The sequence below is a fragment of the Polyodon spathula genome, chromosome 7, assembly GCF_017654505.1.
Source record: "Polyodon spathula isolate WHYD16114869_AA chromosome 7, ASM1765450v1, whole genome shotgun sequence".
In the NCBI taxonomy this organism is placed as follows: Eukaryota; Metazoa; Chordata; class Actinopteri; order Acipenseriformes; family Polyodontidae; genus Polyodon; species Polyodon spathula.
Window position 1 is genome coordinate 41047287 of NC_054540.1, and position 13758 is coordinate 41061044.

The window sequence follows — 13758 nt, forward strand, 5'->3', positions numbered from 1 at the left end:
CAATTATTCATTTATTTTTCCAATCAGATTGCTTATTGCTGTAATAGTAAGTAAAGCACCTGAAGACACTTCAAACCTGTCATTACGTTTATAGACATCACTTGGCTCATTGCCATTGCCGGCATTAAAGAAGGAAAACGTTACATTATTACCATAACCCTGGTTCCCTGAAAAGAATGACAACCATTACTGAATGGGAAGAGCCCTCTCTGACTGTCAATCACTGAGCATATATAAAAAAGCTGCCCTATCAGGGTTCTGCTGTGAGGAGGAAGCCCCTCCCACCCATCTCCTGTTGAAGATGGTCGTCCTCACAGTAGCATATCGCCATTTTCTTTCAAAATCGGGGGTCAGCTGGGGACACGACCTCGAAGGGTAATGGTTGTCATTCTTTTCAGGGAACCAGGGTTACGGTAATAACCTAACCTTCCCTTTCAAGTGGATGACAACCATTACCGAATGAGAACCTGTACCAAAAGTTGTCGTAGCGCCAGATTAACGACAGTACAGACTCAAGGCAATAGCCTCATAGCCCTCATGATGCCTAAGGGCATGCCGCCTGCAACACCCAAGAGCCCAGAGAACATCAAGGCAGTCTGACTACCTGCCCATGTAGCAACATTGCAAAGCTCATCCAAGCAGGTACCATGAAAGAGAGCCCACAAAGTCGCTTGGCCCCTGGTAGAATGTGCTGTAGTCCCCCGGGGAGTCCATCTGTTCATACGCCACGGTAACAGCATCTGCCACATATTAGCATCTGTTGCTTCGATAGGACCTGACCTATAGAGCAGGACCCATAACAGACAAACAGCTGGTTGGACTGTCTCCAGGATGCTGTCCTATCCAGGTAACAGCGCAGAGCACGGACCGGGCAAAGCGTGTGCTGTCTACTGTCCTCCTCTGACTCGTGCGGAGGAGGTCTGAAAGTTTACAAAACCACTGGTTGGTTAATATGGAATGATGACACGACCTTTGGCAAAAAGGCTGGGTTTGTTCTTAATGTTACCCGCGAGTCATTTCCAGTGAAAGCCATACATGCGTCATCAGTGGACAGCGCATGAAGCTTACTTACTCGTCTGGCAGACTTAATGGCTAATAAAAATGCCACCTTCAAGGAAACAGGGTGCAGCTCTGCTAACGCCATGGGCTCAAATAGAGAACCCATAAGGACCCGTAGTACCAGTTCCAGATCCCACTTAGGGACCATGCTTTTCATAGGAGGACGAAGCCTCTGAGCGCCTTTAAAAAAACTGCAACGCCAGGAAGTGTGCTCCAGGGAACACCGAGTCAACTTTATCGAGGCACACAGATATTGCTACCAGGTATACCTTCAGAGTGGACGCAGATTTTCCTGCATCAAACAGGTGTTGTAAGAAGGTTAGTATTGTCTCAATAGGGCAGGTCACCAGATCATGACCCTCAGCAAGGCACCAGTCTTGGAAAACTTTCCATTTATATGAATACAGGGCTCTAGTGCTCAGCGCCCTAGCAGATTGTAGTGTCTTTACCACTGCATCTGGCAAACCTCGTCTGGATAGACAGCTCCGTTCAACAGCCAGACAGAGTTGGAGCTGGGCTGAGTTCGGGTGCCATAATAACCCCTCCGCTTGACTCAGGAGGTCCTTGAGGCCAGGGTTGAGCCAGCGCATCTACTCTCAGGGGGCCCCCTCTCTCTCCATAGAGAACCATAGTGGGCAATGAGTGGACTCGGCTGTGGAGAAGAGGTTGACTTATGCAGTACAAAACCTTTCCCAAATCTGTTTCACCACCTGAGGGTGCAGTCTCCATTCTGAGCTGTCTAGAGCTTCTCTGGACAGGAGGTCTACTGCTTTGTTGTCCACACCGGGGAGGTGAACCGCCCTGATGGAACACAAGTTTCTGTGCGTCCAGGACAGGAGTCTGTGCGCTGGGTGGTGAAGGCCCAGCAAGTGCAGGCCGCTTTGGTGGTTTATGTAGGCTACAACTGTAGAGTTGTCCAGCATATGTTTGTGCACTAACTGCTGGAGAAAATGAGATAAACGCCAGGGCTACTGCTTGCAGCTCTTGGGTATTTATATGCGCATGCTCCCAATGTCCCTCCCATTCCAGACCGCTCCCCAGCCAGGCTGGAGGCGTCCGTAGTGACAACTTCCCTTCTATAATGGGAGCCGAGGGGAGATCCAAGGCACAAATTTCCGGAACGGAGCCACCACTCCAGTGTCTTCCGGCATTGTCTGGACACTTGCACCTGCCAGTATTGATCGTGGACCAGATGCACCTTGTGCGTATTTACCCAGGACTGAAGAGGGAGCATTCTCAACAGCCCTTGAGGGAGGATGCTCGAGGCGGCTGCCATCAGTCCCAACAAGCTTTTAAATATTCTGACCTGTAGAAGAGCATGCTCTCCGAATTGGGAGAGTGTGACTTCCAATGACCAAATCCTGTCTTCTGACAGCAAGGCAAGCATGCTCACAGAGTCATTACTGTGGACCGAGACGGTATGAAGTTGCTCTTCTGTTGATGTATAGCGAGTCTTAACTTCGTCACATGATTTATGAGGTCATCCTACAACACCACAAAAGCTCAAACAACGGTAACTTAAACTACACAAGGTAATTTAGCTTACTTACTGAGGGAAAGCTCTGCCTTGAGCACAGTACCTTAGGTCTTATTTTTAAAGCATAGAAAAATGCAGTACTTTGCCATTGTTGCCGTCTTATTTGCTTTCTTATTCTCTATGTTTTACAACTGGCATTATGATATATAACAGTATTTACTCATATATGATCAAGTGAATTACAGCAAAACTTTAAGGATACTATCGCACCATCATCATAGAGTTTAGCTCTGTCTAACTGAAACATTGCTTTTTTTTCTTTGTTGGTGCAGCCGCCATGTTGAGTTTCAGCAGAGACATGGAGTGAAGTCACATGATGAATAAACTTTAAAAAAGAAAAAAAAATGGACATGGCATTCTTCATTTACTATACACTTCATTGTGTCGATTACATTTCTACCAGTTTCAAAACGCGCAAGATGATTTCTGAAATGGTCATTTTTTAAAAGGGAAATAAAACAAAAACCGCCAAAGTGTGAGTATTGTGATTTTTATTTATGTTTACCGGAGTATTTATACTTCTAAATAATAAAGAGTAATTGCGCATCACTGATTTTAGTATTCAATTATACAATGAGTTAATAACTGTAAAGTTCATGAGCAGCACTCTCTATAAAGTCACAATCGCCAGACGCCTCGCCCACCCTGTACCAGTAGATTTGCTGGTGCCCAAGCGAGCTCTGCACTATATGACGTGCACTTTTACAGAGGGAAATCAGAGAATCAGCTACAAGAACACAAATACGCTTATGTTAATGCTTTGTAAGAATGGTCTCAAAATAATAGGTTTACCTCGAGTGACTGGAGTCTCGATTGAGGCTGATATTTATGATAATATTGCGAAAGTTAGTAAACAGAGTGCGAAGGCTGTTGCCAGTTACTGCGAAAAATGTGTGCATTCTAGCCTTAGAGGGAAAGCTGATCACAACTGTTGGGTGAAGCTGGGGTTCCCACATTCTGCTGGTGTTAGCACAGCACCTCTCTGCACAGACAAGCATTTGTTAGTGTTTTTTTTTATTTTTTTTTTGTTTGTTTTTTGAGAGGCTGACATTGCGTTCATAAATAGACACGTGCTTTTTAAAAAGGGAGAGGCAGCATTTTTTGTGTTACAGACGCCAATGGTGTCTAACCCCAAAAAAACAGGAGCCCTGTGTTGTCAGCTTATCTATTGAAGAACCACATAATTGACATCTCCATACAGAAAGCTGGTATCCCAGGCTTTCCGGGACGTTTAGAGCACGACAGTGATTTGGCAACATATTCAGTCTTCAAAAACGGAGAAGGCACACCATGTAACATTCCTGAATCTAGCCAATGCAGTGCCACATAAGGTTCTTTGTGCTGCATTTGAGTTCTTCAGCGTACCAGTACTATAACAGGTTCAGTGAAAGCCTACTGCTGGGACTTGCACTTCTGTTTTTCAACTCCGGAGTTTACCACTACTTGGCAGTTTCGCGAAGTCAGAATCAAGACAGATTGCACCATTTCTCCACTGGCCTTCACCATGACAATGGAACTCATGATTAGGCCCTTGAAATTAGTAGAAAGAGAACAGCTGGCTTCTTCCATGCGGCTGCCACCACTTAGAGCATACGTGGATGATATGACCACCATTACTACAACAGCACCCTGTGCCAATCAGTTACTTGGCAAACTAGCAGATAACATCAGATGGGCACTGTGCAAGGGTAGGAGCCCCACACATGAAGAGTGGGTTTTGGGCATTGTCGCAAATAATGCTGAATCAGCTAGGCTGGTCAGTAAAACATTGAATCCTTTTGTATGGAGAATCTCAGTAGCTAAGGCTCATGGTTTATCAACTGATTCAGATTCAGTTGTATTGAGTTTGCCCACTAACGATGATAAACAAACTACAAGTTAGGTGCCTGCTGATATGAAAAACAGTAAGTTTTGGACCCCTACTGTATTCTGGATGAATGGCATCCCTTCTTAAGTGTCTCCATGTGAGCAGAAAGAAGTGTATAGTAACAATGTGTACAGATCCAGAACTATTGTACATGGTGCAGAAGTAACCCTGACACAAATTAAAACATAATCCTCTTGTTAATTGTGCATGTAATATGTGCCAAAGCAAGTCATCAGTGACTGGGCTCAGACTTTGTCCGGCATGCAGTCATTTGGCTAAACACTGTAGAATCTTGTTTGAATGCAATGATTCTGTAGGTGTATCTCTCATTTAAATGTAAACCCAAAAGATATTAAGTGGATTGAATGCATGAGTTGTGAAAGGGTCACTTAGTAAAATGGGCGCATCTGGGAAAATTAGAATGTGAGGAAGGTGTCCCTACTAAGTCTGTACAAGTGTCTTGTAGGTACGAAGGCAAAGCTTTTTATTCACAGCAGGCTGCTGCAAAGCCAAAGCCAACACGATAAACATCATGCGAGCTATTCTGTCTGTATGTTAATAAATCCTGTTTGCCTGCAGGGCATATCTGACTCAACTTCCATCTCAATCTCCTGCCTGTCAGCAAGCTGTGAATATGTACCCATACAGCTCTAACCTGTTACAGGCACGTATGCAGTTTGAGCCCGCCAAGGTGAGGAGTAGTGGATAAGGTGTTCTATATTGATGGCGAGGTCATTCCTACAGTGACAGGACCCACTAAAGAGTCTTGGTAGATGGTACAATGGGGATTTAAAAGGACACAGTCCAAATTAGAAAGGTGAAATCTTAAAGTCTGGTGCTTTCAATCTGGTCGTTTTCCAAGATTACTGTGGCCGCTTACTGTGTATGAGGTTTCTGTCAACAGTAGAGAGATTGGAAGCCTTGACTAGTTCATATATTAGGAAATTGCTGGGAGTTCCATGATGGATTGCCGAGTAGCACTCTATGGTAAAGGGAAGATGGTATACATGGTGGAAGATGTATAGGCTGCCCTTCGTATCAGTGATATCATGGGGCAAGTACAACAGGGAAGAGGCTTTGGTTTCAGTTTGGCTCCCCCGAGATGGCTCAAAGCAGCTCCAGCTGAAAGTAAGAGAGGATGAGGCGTGTCAAGGTGGTGTCCCAGGCTAAGCAGTGAGATGAGATGGGACAATGTGGAACAGCGCAAGTTTGGCTGGCGAGACTTGTGGACCATGGAACAGAGGAGGATCAGCTTCCTAAATCAGGTCCACATATGATGCTCTTCCATCACGGCAGAACCTGTATGTGGGTAGGGGAGAACCCTCATGTCCTTTGTGTTTATCAATGGCTACCCTTAAGCACATTCGTAGAGGATGTAAATTGTCTCGGAGTCATGGTCGTGTCACTTGGTGTCATGATCAGGTGCAGCGATACTTCACATTAGCACCGGAAGAGAGAGGCCGATTAGGGACCTTAACCACCCAGAAGCTTATCCCATCATTTCCACATGGTGTGCAATGAATTTGTCACTGCTGTGAGAATAGCGTGCAGGGGGTTATATGCGCATCTGCAAAGTTTAGCCTCTTATGCCACCCTGTCCCGCGGGCAGAACATGGTACTGCAAATATACATTACATACCAAATCATCTGTAATATTATTACAAGAGCAAAAGATCAAAAAAAGCTGACAATATCAAAAACGTTGTTTTCCTACCGTCAAATAGAGAAAAAAAATTCCAAAATCGCCATTTCACCGCTGAGATATCCCCTTCGCAATGTGTCTAGTACCTCAAGGTTCAAAAACAACTCTGATTGACTAGCTTCTTGTTTTGCTGCTCTGGCCTTACAACTACCTGTTGTTGGTGAAATCTTCCTGATTACATTGTAGGGGAGGTCACAAGCTGTCCAATCATACATAAGAACATAAGAAAGTTTACAAACAAGAGGAGGCCATTCAGCCCATCTTGCTCATGTGGTTGTTAATGCTTACTGATCCCAGAATCTCATCAAGCAGCTTCTTGAAGGATCCCAGGGTGTCAGCTTCAACAACATTACTGGGGAGTTGATTCCAGACCCTCACGATTCTCTGTGTAAAAAGGTGCCTCCTATTTTCTGTTCTGAATGCCCCTTTGACTAATCTCCATTTGTGACCCCGTCCTTGTTTCTTTTTTCAGGTTGAAAAAGTCCCTTGGGTCGACATTGTCAATACCTTTTAGAATTTTGAATACTTGAATTAGGTCACCGTGTAGTCTTCTTTGTTCAAGACTGAATTGATTCAACTATTTTAGCCTGTCTGCATACTACATGCCTTTTAAAACACAGAATAATTCTGGTCGCTCTTCTTTGCACTCTTTCTAGAGCAGCACCTTTTTGTAGCGACATGACCAGAACTGAACACAATATTCAAGATGAGGTCTTACTAATGCATTGTACAGTTTTAACATTACTTCCCTTGATTTAAATTCAACACTTTTCACAATGTATCTGAGCATCTTGTTGGCCTTTTTTATAGCTTCCCCACATTGTCCAGATGAAGACATTTCTGAGTCAACAAAAACTCCTAGGTCGTTTTTATAGAGTCCTTCTTTAATTTCAGTATCTCCCATATGATATTTATAATGCACATTTTTATTTCCTGTGTGCAGTACTGAGTAAGACTTTTATCAAATCTGAAAGGGATTACCTTGAACTCAAGCCCTGAACCGTACCTGTGCTGTTTATACTTTGGAAGATAATGTGATTTATTTTATTTATTTACACTTTTCTCTATTATATGTCATTTGCCATGTGTCTGCCCAGTTCTGAATCTTGTCTAGATCATTTTGAATAACCTTTGCTGCTGCAATGGTGTTTGCCACTCCTCCTATTTTTGTGTCGTGTGTGAATTTAACAAATTTGCTTACTATACCAGAATCTAAATCATTAATGTAAATTAGGAATAGCAGACCTTGAGCAATATCTTGACTTTGGTTGTAGCCTAATCCATTGAAGAGTAATCAATCTGCGCAAATAAACACACCACCTGTATTACAAGGAGAATGCAGCGTTACATACTGCGGACTAAGGTTTCTTACCGTTTTCTGATCGTTTTTAAAATCGTAAAATTTGTAAATAGAACTAAATGTCAAGCAGTCTTCCAAAGCATCCCAAACAAAGTCGATTCAGTCTTTTAGATGTTTTGGAAGAGATGGATAGGAGTGAAAATGACGTTGAAAATGATCAACTTTCTGGGTTGGAGAGAGCTGATTCAATGTCTGAAGCAGCATTTGAAGATGGATTGGATCCTCTATTATTATTATTATTATTATTATTATTATTATTAATAATTATAACATTGAGCACTTTAGGGATGTAAATAGTTAATTTGTTTATTTTGTATAGTTCGTGTTATTAGGTTTTTGTTCAGTTTTATTCATTATTTGAAAAGGAAAATATCTGATTTGATATAAACAGTTTATTTTGAAAAAAAATCTCATTATTTTGCTTCTCGATATTTACATACTTTCAAGCAAGTGAGTAACAAAAATACATCAGGTACTGAAAATTCAAGTTACAAGAAAGTCTCAGTAGCAACATTCTCCTTCACAAACACAGTTATGTGACAGCAAATGTGCCTGACAGTTGTGGCATAATAATTGAGAGTATTTGTCATGCATACTCATCATGGATACATTTTGGGCATGCCAAAGCTCTCCAAAAAGGCCACCACTGGAATGAAATATTGGACAAAAAATAAAAGTGGATTACAAAATCTTATTCATGTGTGCAATGTATAGCATGTGAGGTGCCAGAAGGTAACATCCCTTTCAGAACTTGCTCAAGAAACTGGTGTATGACTCAAATTTTTACCCAGTGTAGTAGACATGTTGGGGAAAGCAATGAAAAAAAACTTGTCTGTTTTCATGTGCTACAAGTTGAAAAAATGACTATAGAATGTGTATTTTTTCTGACTGACTATCTACCTCCAGTGTGGTACTGAGTAAGACTTTTCTGTTGGGGGCTGGGGGTAACAGGTTAACACGTCTTTGAATAAATAAGCAGACTTATATGTTACTAAAGTCTGCAGTTTTGTTTTTCACTGGCAGGTGGCAGCAGTCCCTAAGAAATGTGCTTCACAGACCAGCCCATCCATAGACAGCACAGCTGGAAGTAAGAAATGGACGCCAGCTAGCTTCAGAGAATAAGATGAGGATATTTGTTTCTTTGTGATGTTACAAGGTGTTGTAATGAACTGATTTATTCTGCTGATTAAGCACACTTCCCAGACAGTAATGTATATAACAGCAATACACACCCATACCTGAAACTGGAAAATTTAGAAAGTTTACCACATTAAAATCACCATGTATGACGTGATTGAAAATTTGCGACACAAGTTTTCTAATGTATATGTATTAGATAATGACAGTAACATTGATGAGAGTTTGAAGGGCGTCTGCTTTGACATCTTTAGCACAAAAAAGTTAATATGAAGTTAATAACAGCTACTCATATTTAAAAAAAGAAAAATCAGGATCCTGAATGCCACAAAAAAAAAAAAAACTTAGCTGCCTTTTCTCTCTTTATAAGGGCCTGTATTCATATCATATTAGAATATGAAGCTGCCCTAGTATGGCAGATAACATACCTGCCCAGGAGCCAGGATGGGGAGACTGGAATTCTGAATGGAGGGTGTCCACTGGGCTGTTATGCTGACCTTTACATTACTGAAAGTCTTTCGAGAAGCATGGAGCAGGGCATAGCTGGAAAAAGAAAAAAAGTGCAGGAAACAAAAAAACAATAAGAAATAAGGCTTAAACGTAAAAATGTTTGCATGCATCAAATACTTTTTCTAGACAGTTTCATTTAATGTGTAGCACTCATGGATAACCCAGAGAAAGTGACTGTGTTCCATTCCTAAAATGCATCATTTACTGTTTAATGTTTTTAAATGCTTACAACGTAATACAGTAGCTGCACAATGTTCAGCTGTTTATCTTTGCACATTTCATTTTATAGTCTAGCATATTTATTAAATTGTCTTTTTATTCATTGTCTTTTAGTCTATGTTTTGATAGTTTTTACTTTTTTTTGTTGCATTTATTTACACAAAAAATATATATTTATTGTATTTACTGCATTTTCCTATCTGCCTTTTTATTGTAGTCTAGGATGTTCTGCATATGTTAAAGCAATTTGTGGCAAACATGTTGTCATCGATTGATTTCACTACGTAGTCAGCGTTTGCCCAAGCCTTGACTGAGAAAGGGTAAATTATCAGTGAGAAACCTTCGGCCACGCATTAACCCTTTTAATATATTTTTGTCGTATTAGACAATTTTGAAACAATATTCCAAAACAAGTGTTGGAAAACATGGATCGATAATTGATTATCAGTTTGCTACACATGTGGACTGGCAGAGCTATACTGGTGTTTTTTTCTGAAAAGAGACTAATATTGCAGATAGCAGACTGTTTGGTTCAAATTGCATGTACTGCTTACAATTGATAGAGACCTTGTGTCTACAAGTTTCTTGCCCAACATTGACTGCAAGCTAAAAAGATAACAATGCTGTGGACCAGAAGGGGCCAGGCTGTAAGACTTGGAATGCAAAGCATAAAGGGGCTAAAAGGCTCCCAGGGACTGGTGTTGGACCCAGAGGTTCTCAGAGAGATCGAAAGAGATAATGCCACTAGGATCAAAGGGGCAGATTTATGGACCTTTTTTCTCCAGGAGTGTGAAGAATGCACTGAGTTCAGAGGTTGTCACACTAGACTACACACACACACACACACACTAAATTAACAGAATAATGTGCTGTACCTTGACCATTTGTTAAGTGTCAGAGAAAGAGGAGGTGGACCATCTATACAGAAGGGTATTTAATGTCATGCAAACATTGTAATGATGATGTGGCAGTGCGATTGCCCTGCACAGTGGTAAATTAGTGTTGGTGTGGTTTATATGTGGGAATGGGTTTATTTTGTGACGTTTTGGGACTTGATTAGTTTGATTGTATTATTGTTTACAGACGGGTGCTCGATTGAGACTTGCTGCCTGCTATGCTTGGTTGAGGGAAGGGCAGCAAGTGATTGGCTGTGCTGGTCCTCAATCAGCACGTGGGCGGGTCTCGACCGAGTGTCCGTCGGTTTAAAAACATCGCGGGAGATTGCTCGGGGCTCTCTGCTGCAAGGCCTGCTGTTTTCACGGCACCTTTTGAGTTATAGTTTGGGGTATTGTGTTTTATTTTGCACTTTTTGTACAGTTTGCTGTATTTGTCCTCTGTGCGTTACCATCGCTGGTAATGTCACATGACCGCCTTTATTTTACTTTCGTTTTCTGTTTGTTGTTAATAAACATTTTAATACTTATTTCATTTATTTATTAAAAAAAGTTATGCAACACCCAATGCCCCCGTGTGAAAAAGTAATCACCCCCTTAGACTCAATAACTGGTTACGCCACCTTTAGCAGCAATAACTGCAACCAAAAGCTTCCTGTAGTTGTTGATCAGTCTCTCACAGCGCCGTGGAGGAATTTTGGCCCACTCCTTCATGCAGAACTGCTTCAGCTCAGTGACATTTGTGGGTTTTCAAGCATAACCTGCTTGTTTCAGGTCCTACCATAACATCTCAATGGGGTTTAGGTCTGGACTTTGACTAGGCCAATCCAAAACTTTAAATTTCTTGTTCTTCAACCATTCCGATGTAGACTTGCTTGTGGATTTCGGATCGTTACCTTGCTGCATGACCCAGCTGCTCTTCAGCTTCAGCTCACGGACGGACATTCTCCTGTAGAAGTCTCTAATACAGAGCAGAATTCATGGTTCCTTCAATGATGGGAAGTCGTCCAGGTCCTGCTGCAGCAAAGCATTCCTAAATCATGACAGTACTACCACTATACTTGACTGATGGTATGAGCTTCTTACTGTGGAATGCAGCGTTTGGTTTCCGAGACATAACGGGACCCATGTTGGCCAAAAAGTTCCACTTTTGACTCACTTTTTGTCCATAGAACATTGTTCCAGAACACTTGAGGATCATCCAGGTGCTTTTTGGCAAACTTGAGATGAGCATTCATGTTCTTCTTAGTGAGCAGTGGTTTCCGCCTTGCTACTCTGCCATGAATCCCATTTTTGCCCAGTGTCTTTCTGATGGTGGAGTCATGAACACTGATCTTAGCCGAGGTGAGAGAGGCCTGCAGATCTTTGGATGTTGTTCTAGGGTTCTTAGTGACTTCCTGACGATTTTACACCTTGTTCTTATAGATTTTGGCAGGATGGCCACTCCTGGGAAGATTCAATACTGTCCCAAACTTTCTCCATTTGGACAATATGGCTCTGTGACAAAATGCCCGCCCCTGTGTGTATTATCTGTTATATGTTGCGTGTTGTGTGTTTAATGTTGGTGTATAGGCAGTGGTACACGGGATATAAACGGGTCTGTGTTTCACGTGTGTTTAAAAATGTATATTTATATTTAGGCATGAGGATTGCACAGCACTTCATGTGCAAGTAAAAAGTAATATATGAGCACAGGGAATTGCACTTTATTAATTCACGTGCAGTTGTACCAAGACTCCAATTGAATGATTGATTAGCAATCGAGTCTTGGTACAGCTGCATAAAAGCAGCATGTTTTCACCCACTCGCGGTTGGGTGTTCGGTGAGTGGAGAACGGAATAGGAGACGGAGGTAATACTTGTAAGAATAATCGTATTTAAAATATCTACTCACCGTGTTTTATGTAGTGTTAGTCCATTTTTGTTTATGTCTGTTTATTTTGGCGAATGTGCCGTGTTTTCTGTGTTTTTGTTTGTAACCACCGTTTATTTTCTGTTCTGTTTATTTATTAAATGCTGAGCGAAAGCATTCGCTCAGCTCCACCAAAATCCATCTCTCTCTCTGTTTATTTTCCTGTTTCTGGTCTGACACCACCCACTCCGGCCGTCTTTGTGGCAGGCTCTTACTGAGGTTTGGTGGACCCCCAGAGCCTTAGATATGTCTTTGTAACCCTTTTCAGACTGAAAGACATCAACAACTTTTTTTCCCCGGAGGTCTTCAGGAATTTCGTTTGATTGTGGCATGACTTGCCTCTAGAACCTGTGGCTGACAACTTCACTCTGATGGTAAGGGCCAAAGTTAGTCAGATTTATACTGGGCAGGGCTGGCCCAAATCAGGCCTCATTGTTAACCAAAGTATTCAAACAGCTGACCCTAATTATCCTTTTAATTGGGTTGAGTTAACTAAGGGGGGGGGGCAATAACTTTTGCACACCTGAAGATTGCATGTTTGATTACCTTGCACACAACAAATGAAAGAAGCACCAAACTTTGGTGTCATTTTTTTCTCTTACAACCCACAAAAAGATCTGACCAAATTCAAAGTAAAAAATGCAGAAAATCAGACGGGGCGAAAATTCTTTTTCACGGCACTGTACTTTAACAGAGACTGAGGTAAGATAGAAAGTCAGTGAGGGTAATGTTTGAGTGGTGCAAGGATTTTGATTTGAACCAGGAGACAAACTTCCTCCATTTACCTGAGAAGGCTTGAAAAGTGGAAGGTTTCCTTGAAGAGAATAAAATATTTACCACATGCTCCGATAGCCCCCGATCCTTCAATTGTTGCCTTTCAATCTCAAAGCAGCAATTTGAAAAAGTGCTGGACTGTGGTGAAGTAATTTCCCCGTTTTTAGACAACAGATCGGGGTTTTGTGGAAGGCGGATGGGTCTTGTGTAGAATCTCCGAGAACCAATACCTCTTGGGCCAGTAGGGGGATACTAGTATGAGACTGGCTTTGTCTCTTCGCACCGTCCTGAGCACCTCTGGTGTTAGAGGTAAGGGTGGGAAAGCGTACATCAGGTCGTTTGCCCATGAGATGGACAGACTGTCTACTGCTATTGCTGTCTCCTGGTGAAACCAGTAGTAAAAGCGTGGTAGCTGGGCATTTTCTGCTGTTGCAAACAGTTCTATTTTTGGGTGACCTAGTTCGTTGACTACCCCCTCTAGTATACCTGGCCTGAACCTCCATTCGTGGGGTTCCCTTACCCTGCTGAGTAGGTCTACTACACTATTGTCGAGTCCTGTTAAAAACGACTCCCTTAGAGAGGTCAAGTGCTCTGCACCAGTTCCAGATGTTCATGGCTAGAGTGCAGAGGTCCCACGACTGTGCCTCCCTGATAGTTTATGTATTTTACTGCTGTGGTGTTGTCTGTGAGGATCAGTACTGTTTTTTGTTTTAATATTGGGGTGAAATGACTTAGTGCCAGGGAGATTGCCAAGAGCTCCAAATAATTTATGTGGCTAGATACCTTGGA

General features: G+C 42.0%; 1 protein-coding gene across 1 annotated transcript in view; it reads right to left on the bottom strand.

Moving 5' to 3' along the window:
• slc37a3 (solute carrier family 37 member 3) overlaps positions 1-13758 on the bottom strand; it is a 116573-nt gene that overhangs the window by 80015 nt on the left and 22800 nt on the right. Inside the window, exon 3 of the mRNA XM_041255494.1 lies at positions 9091-9205. Coding sequence (XP_041111428.1) covers positions 9091-9205 — 115 coding nt within the window. The remainder of the gene's footprint in view (positions 1-9090; positions 9206-13758) is intronic.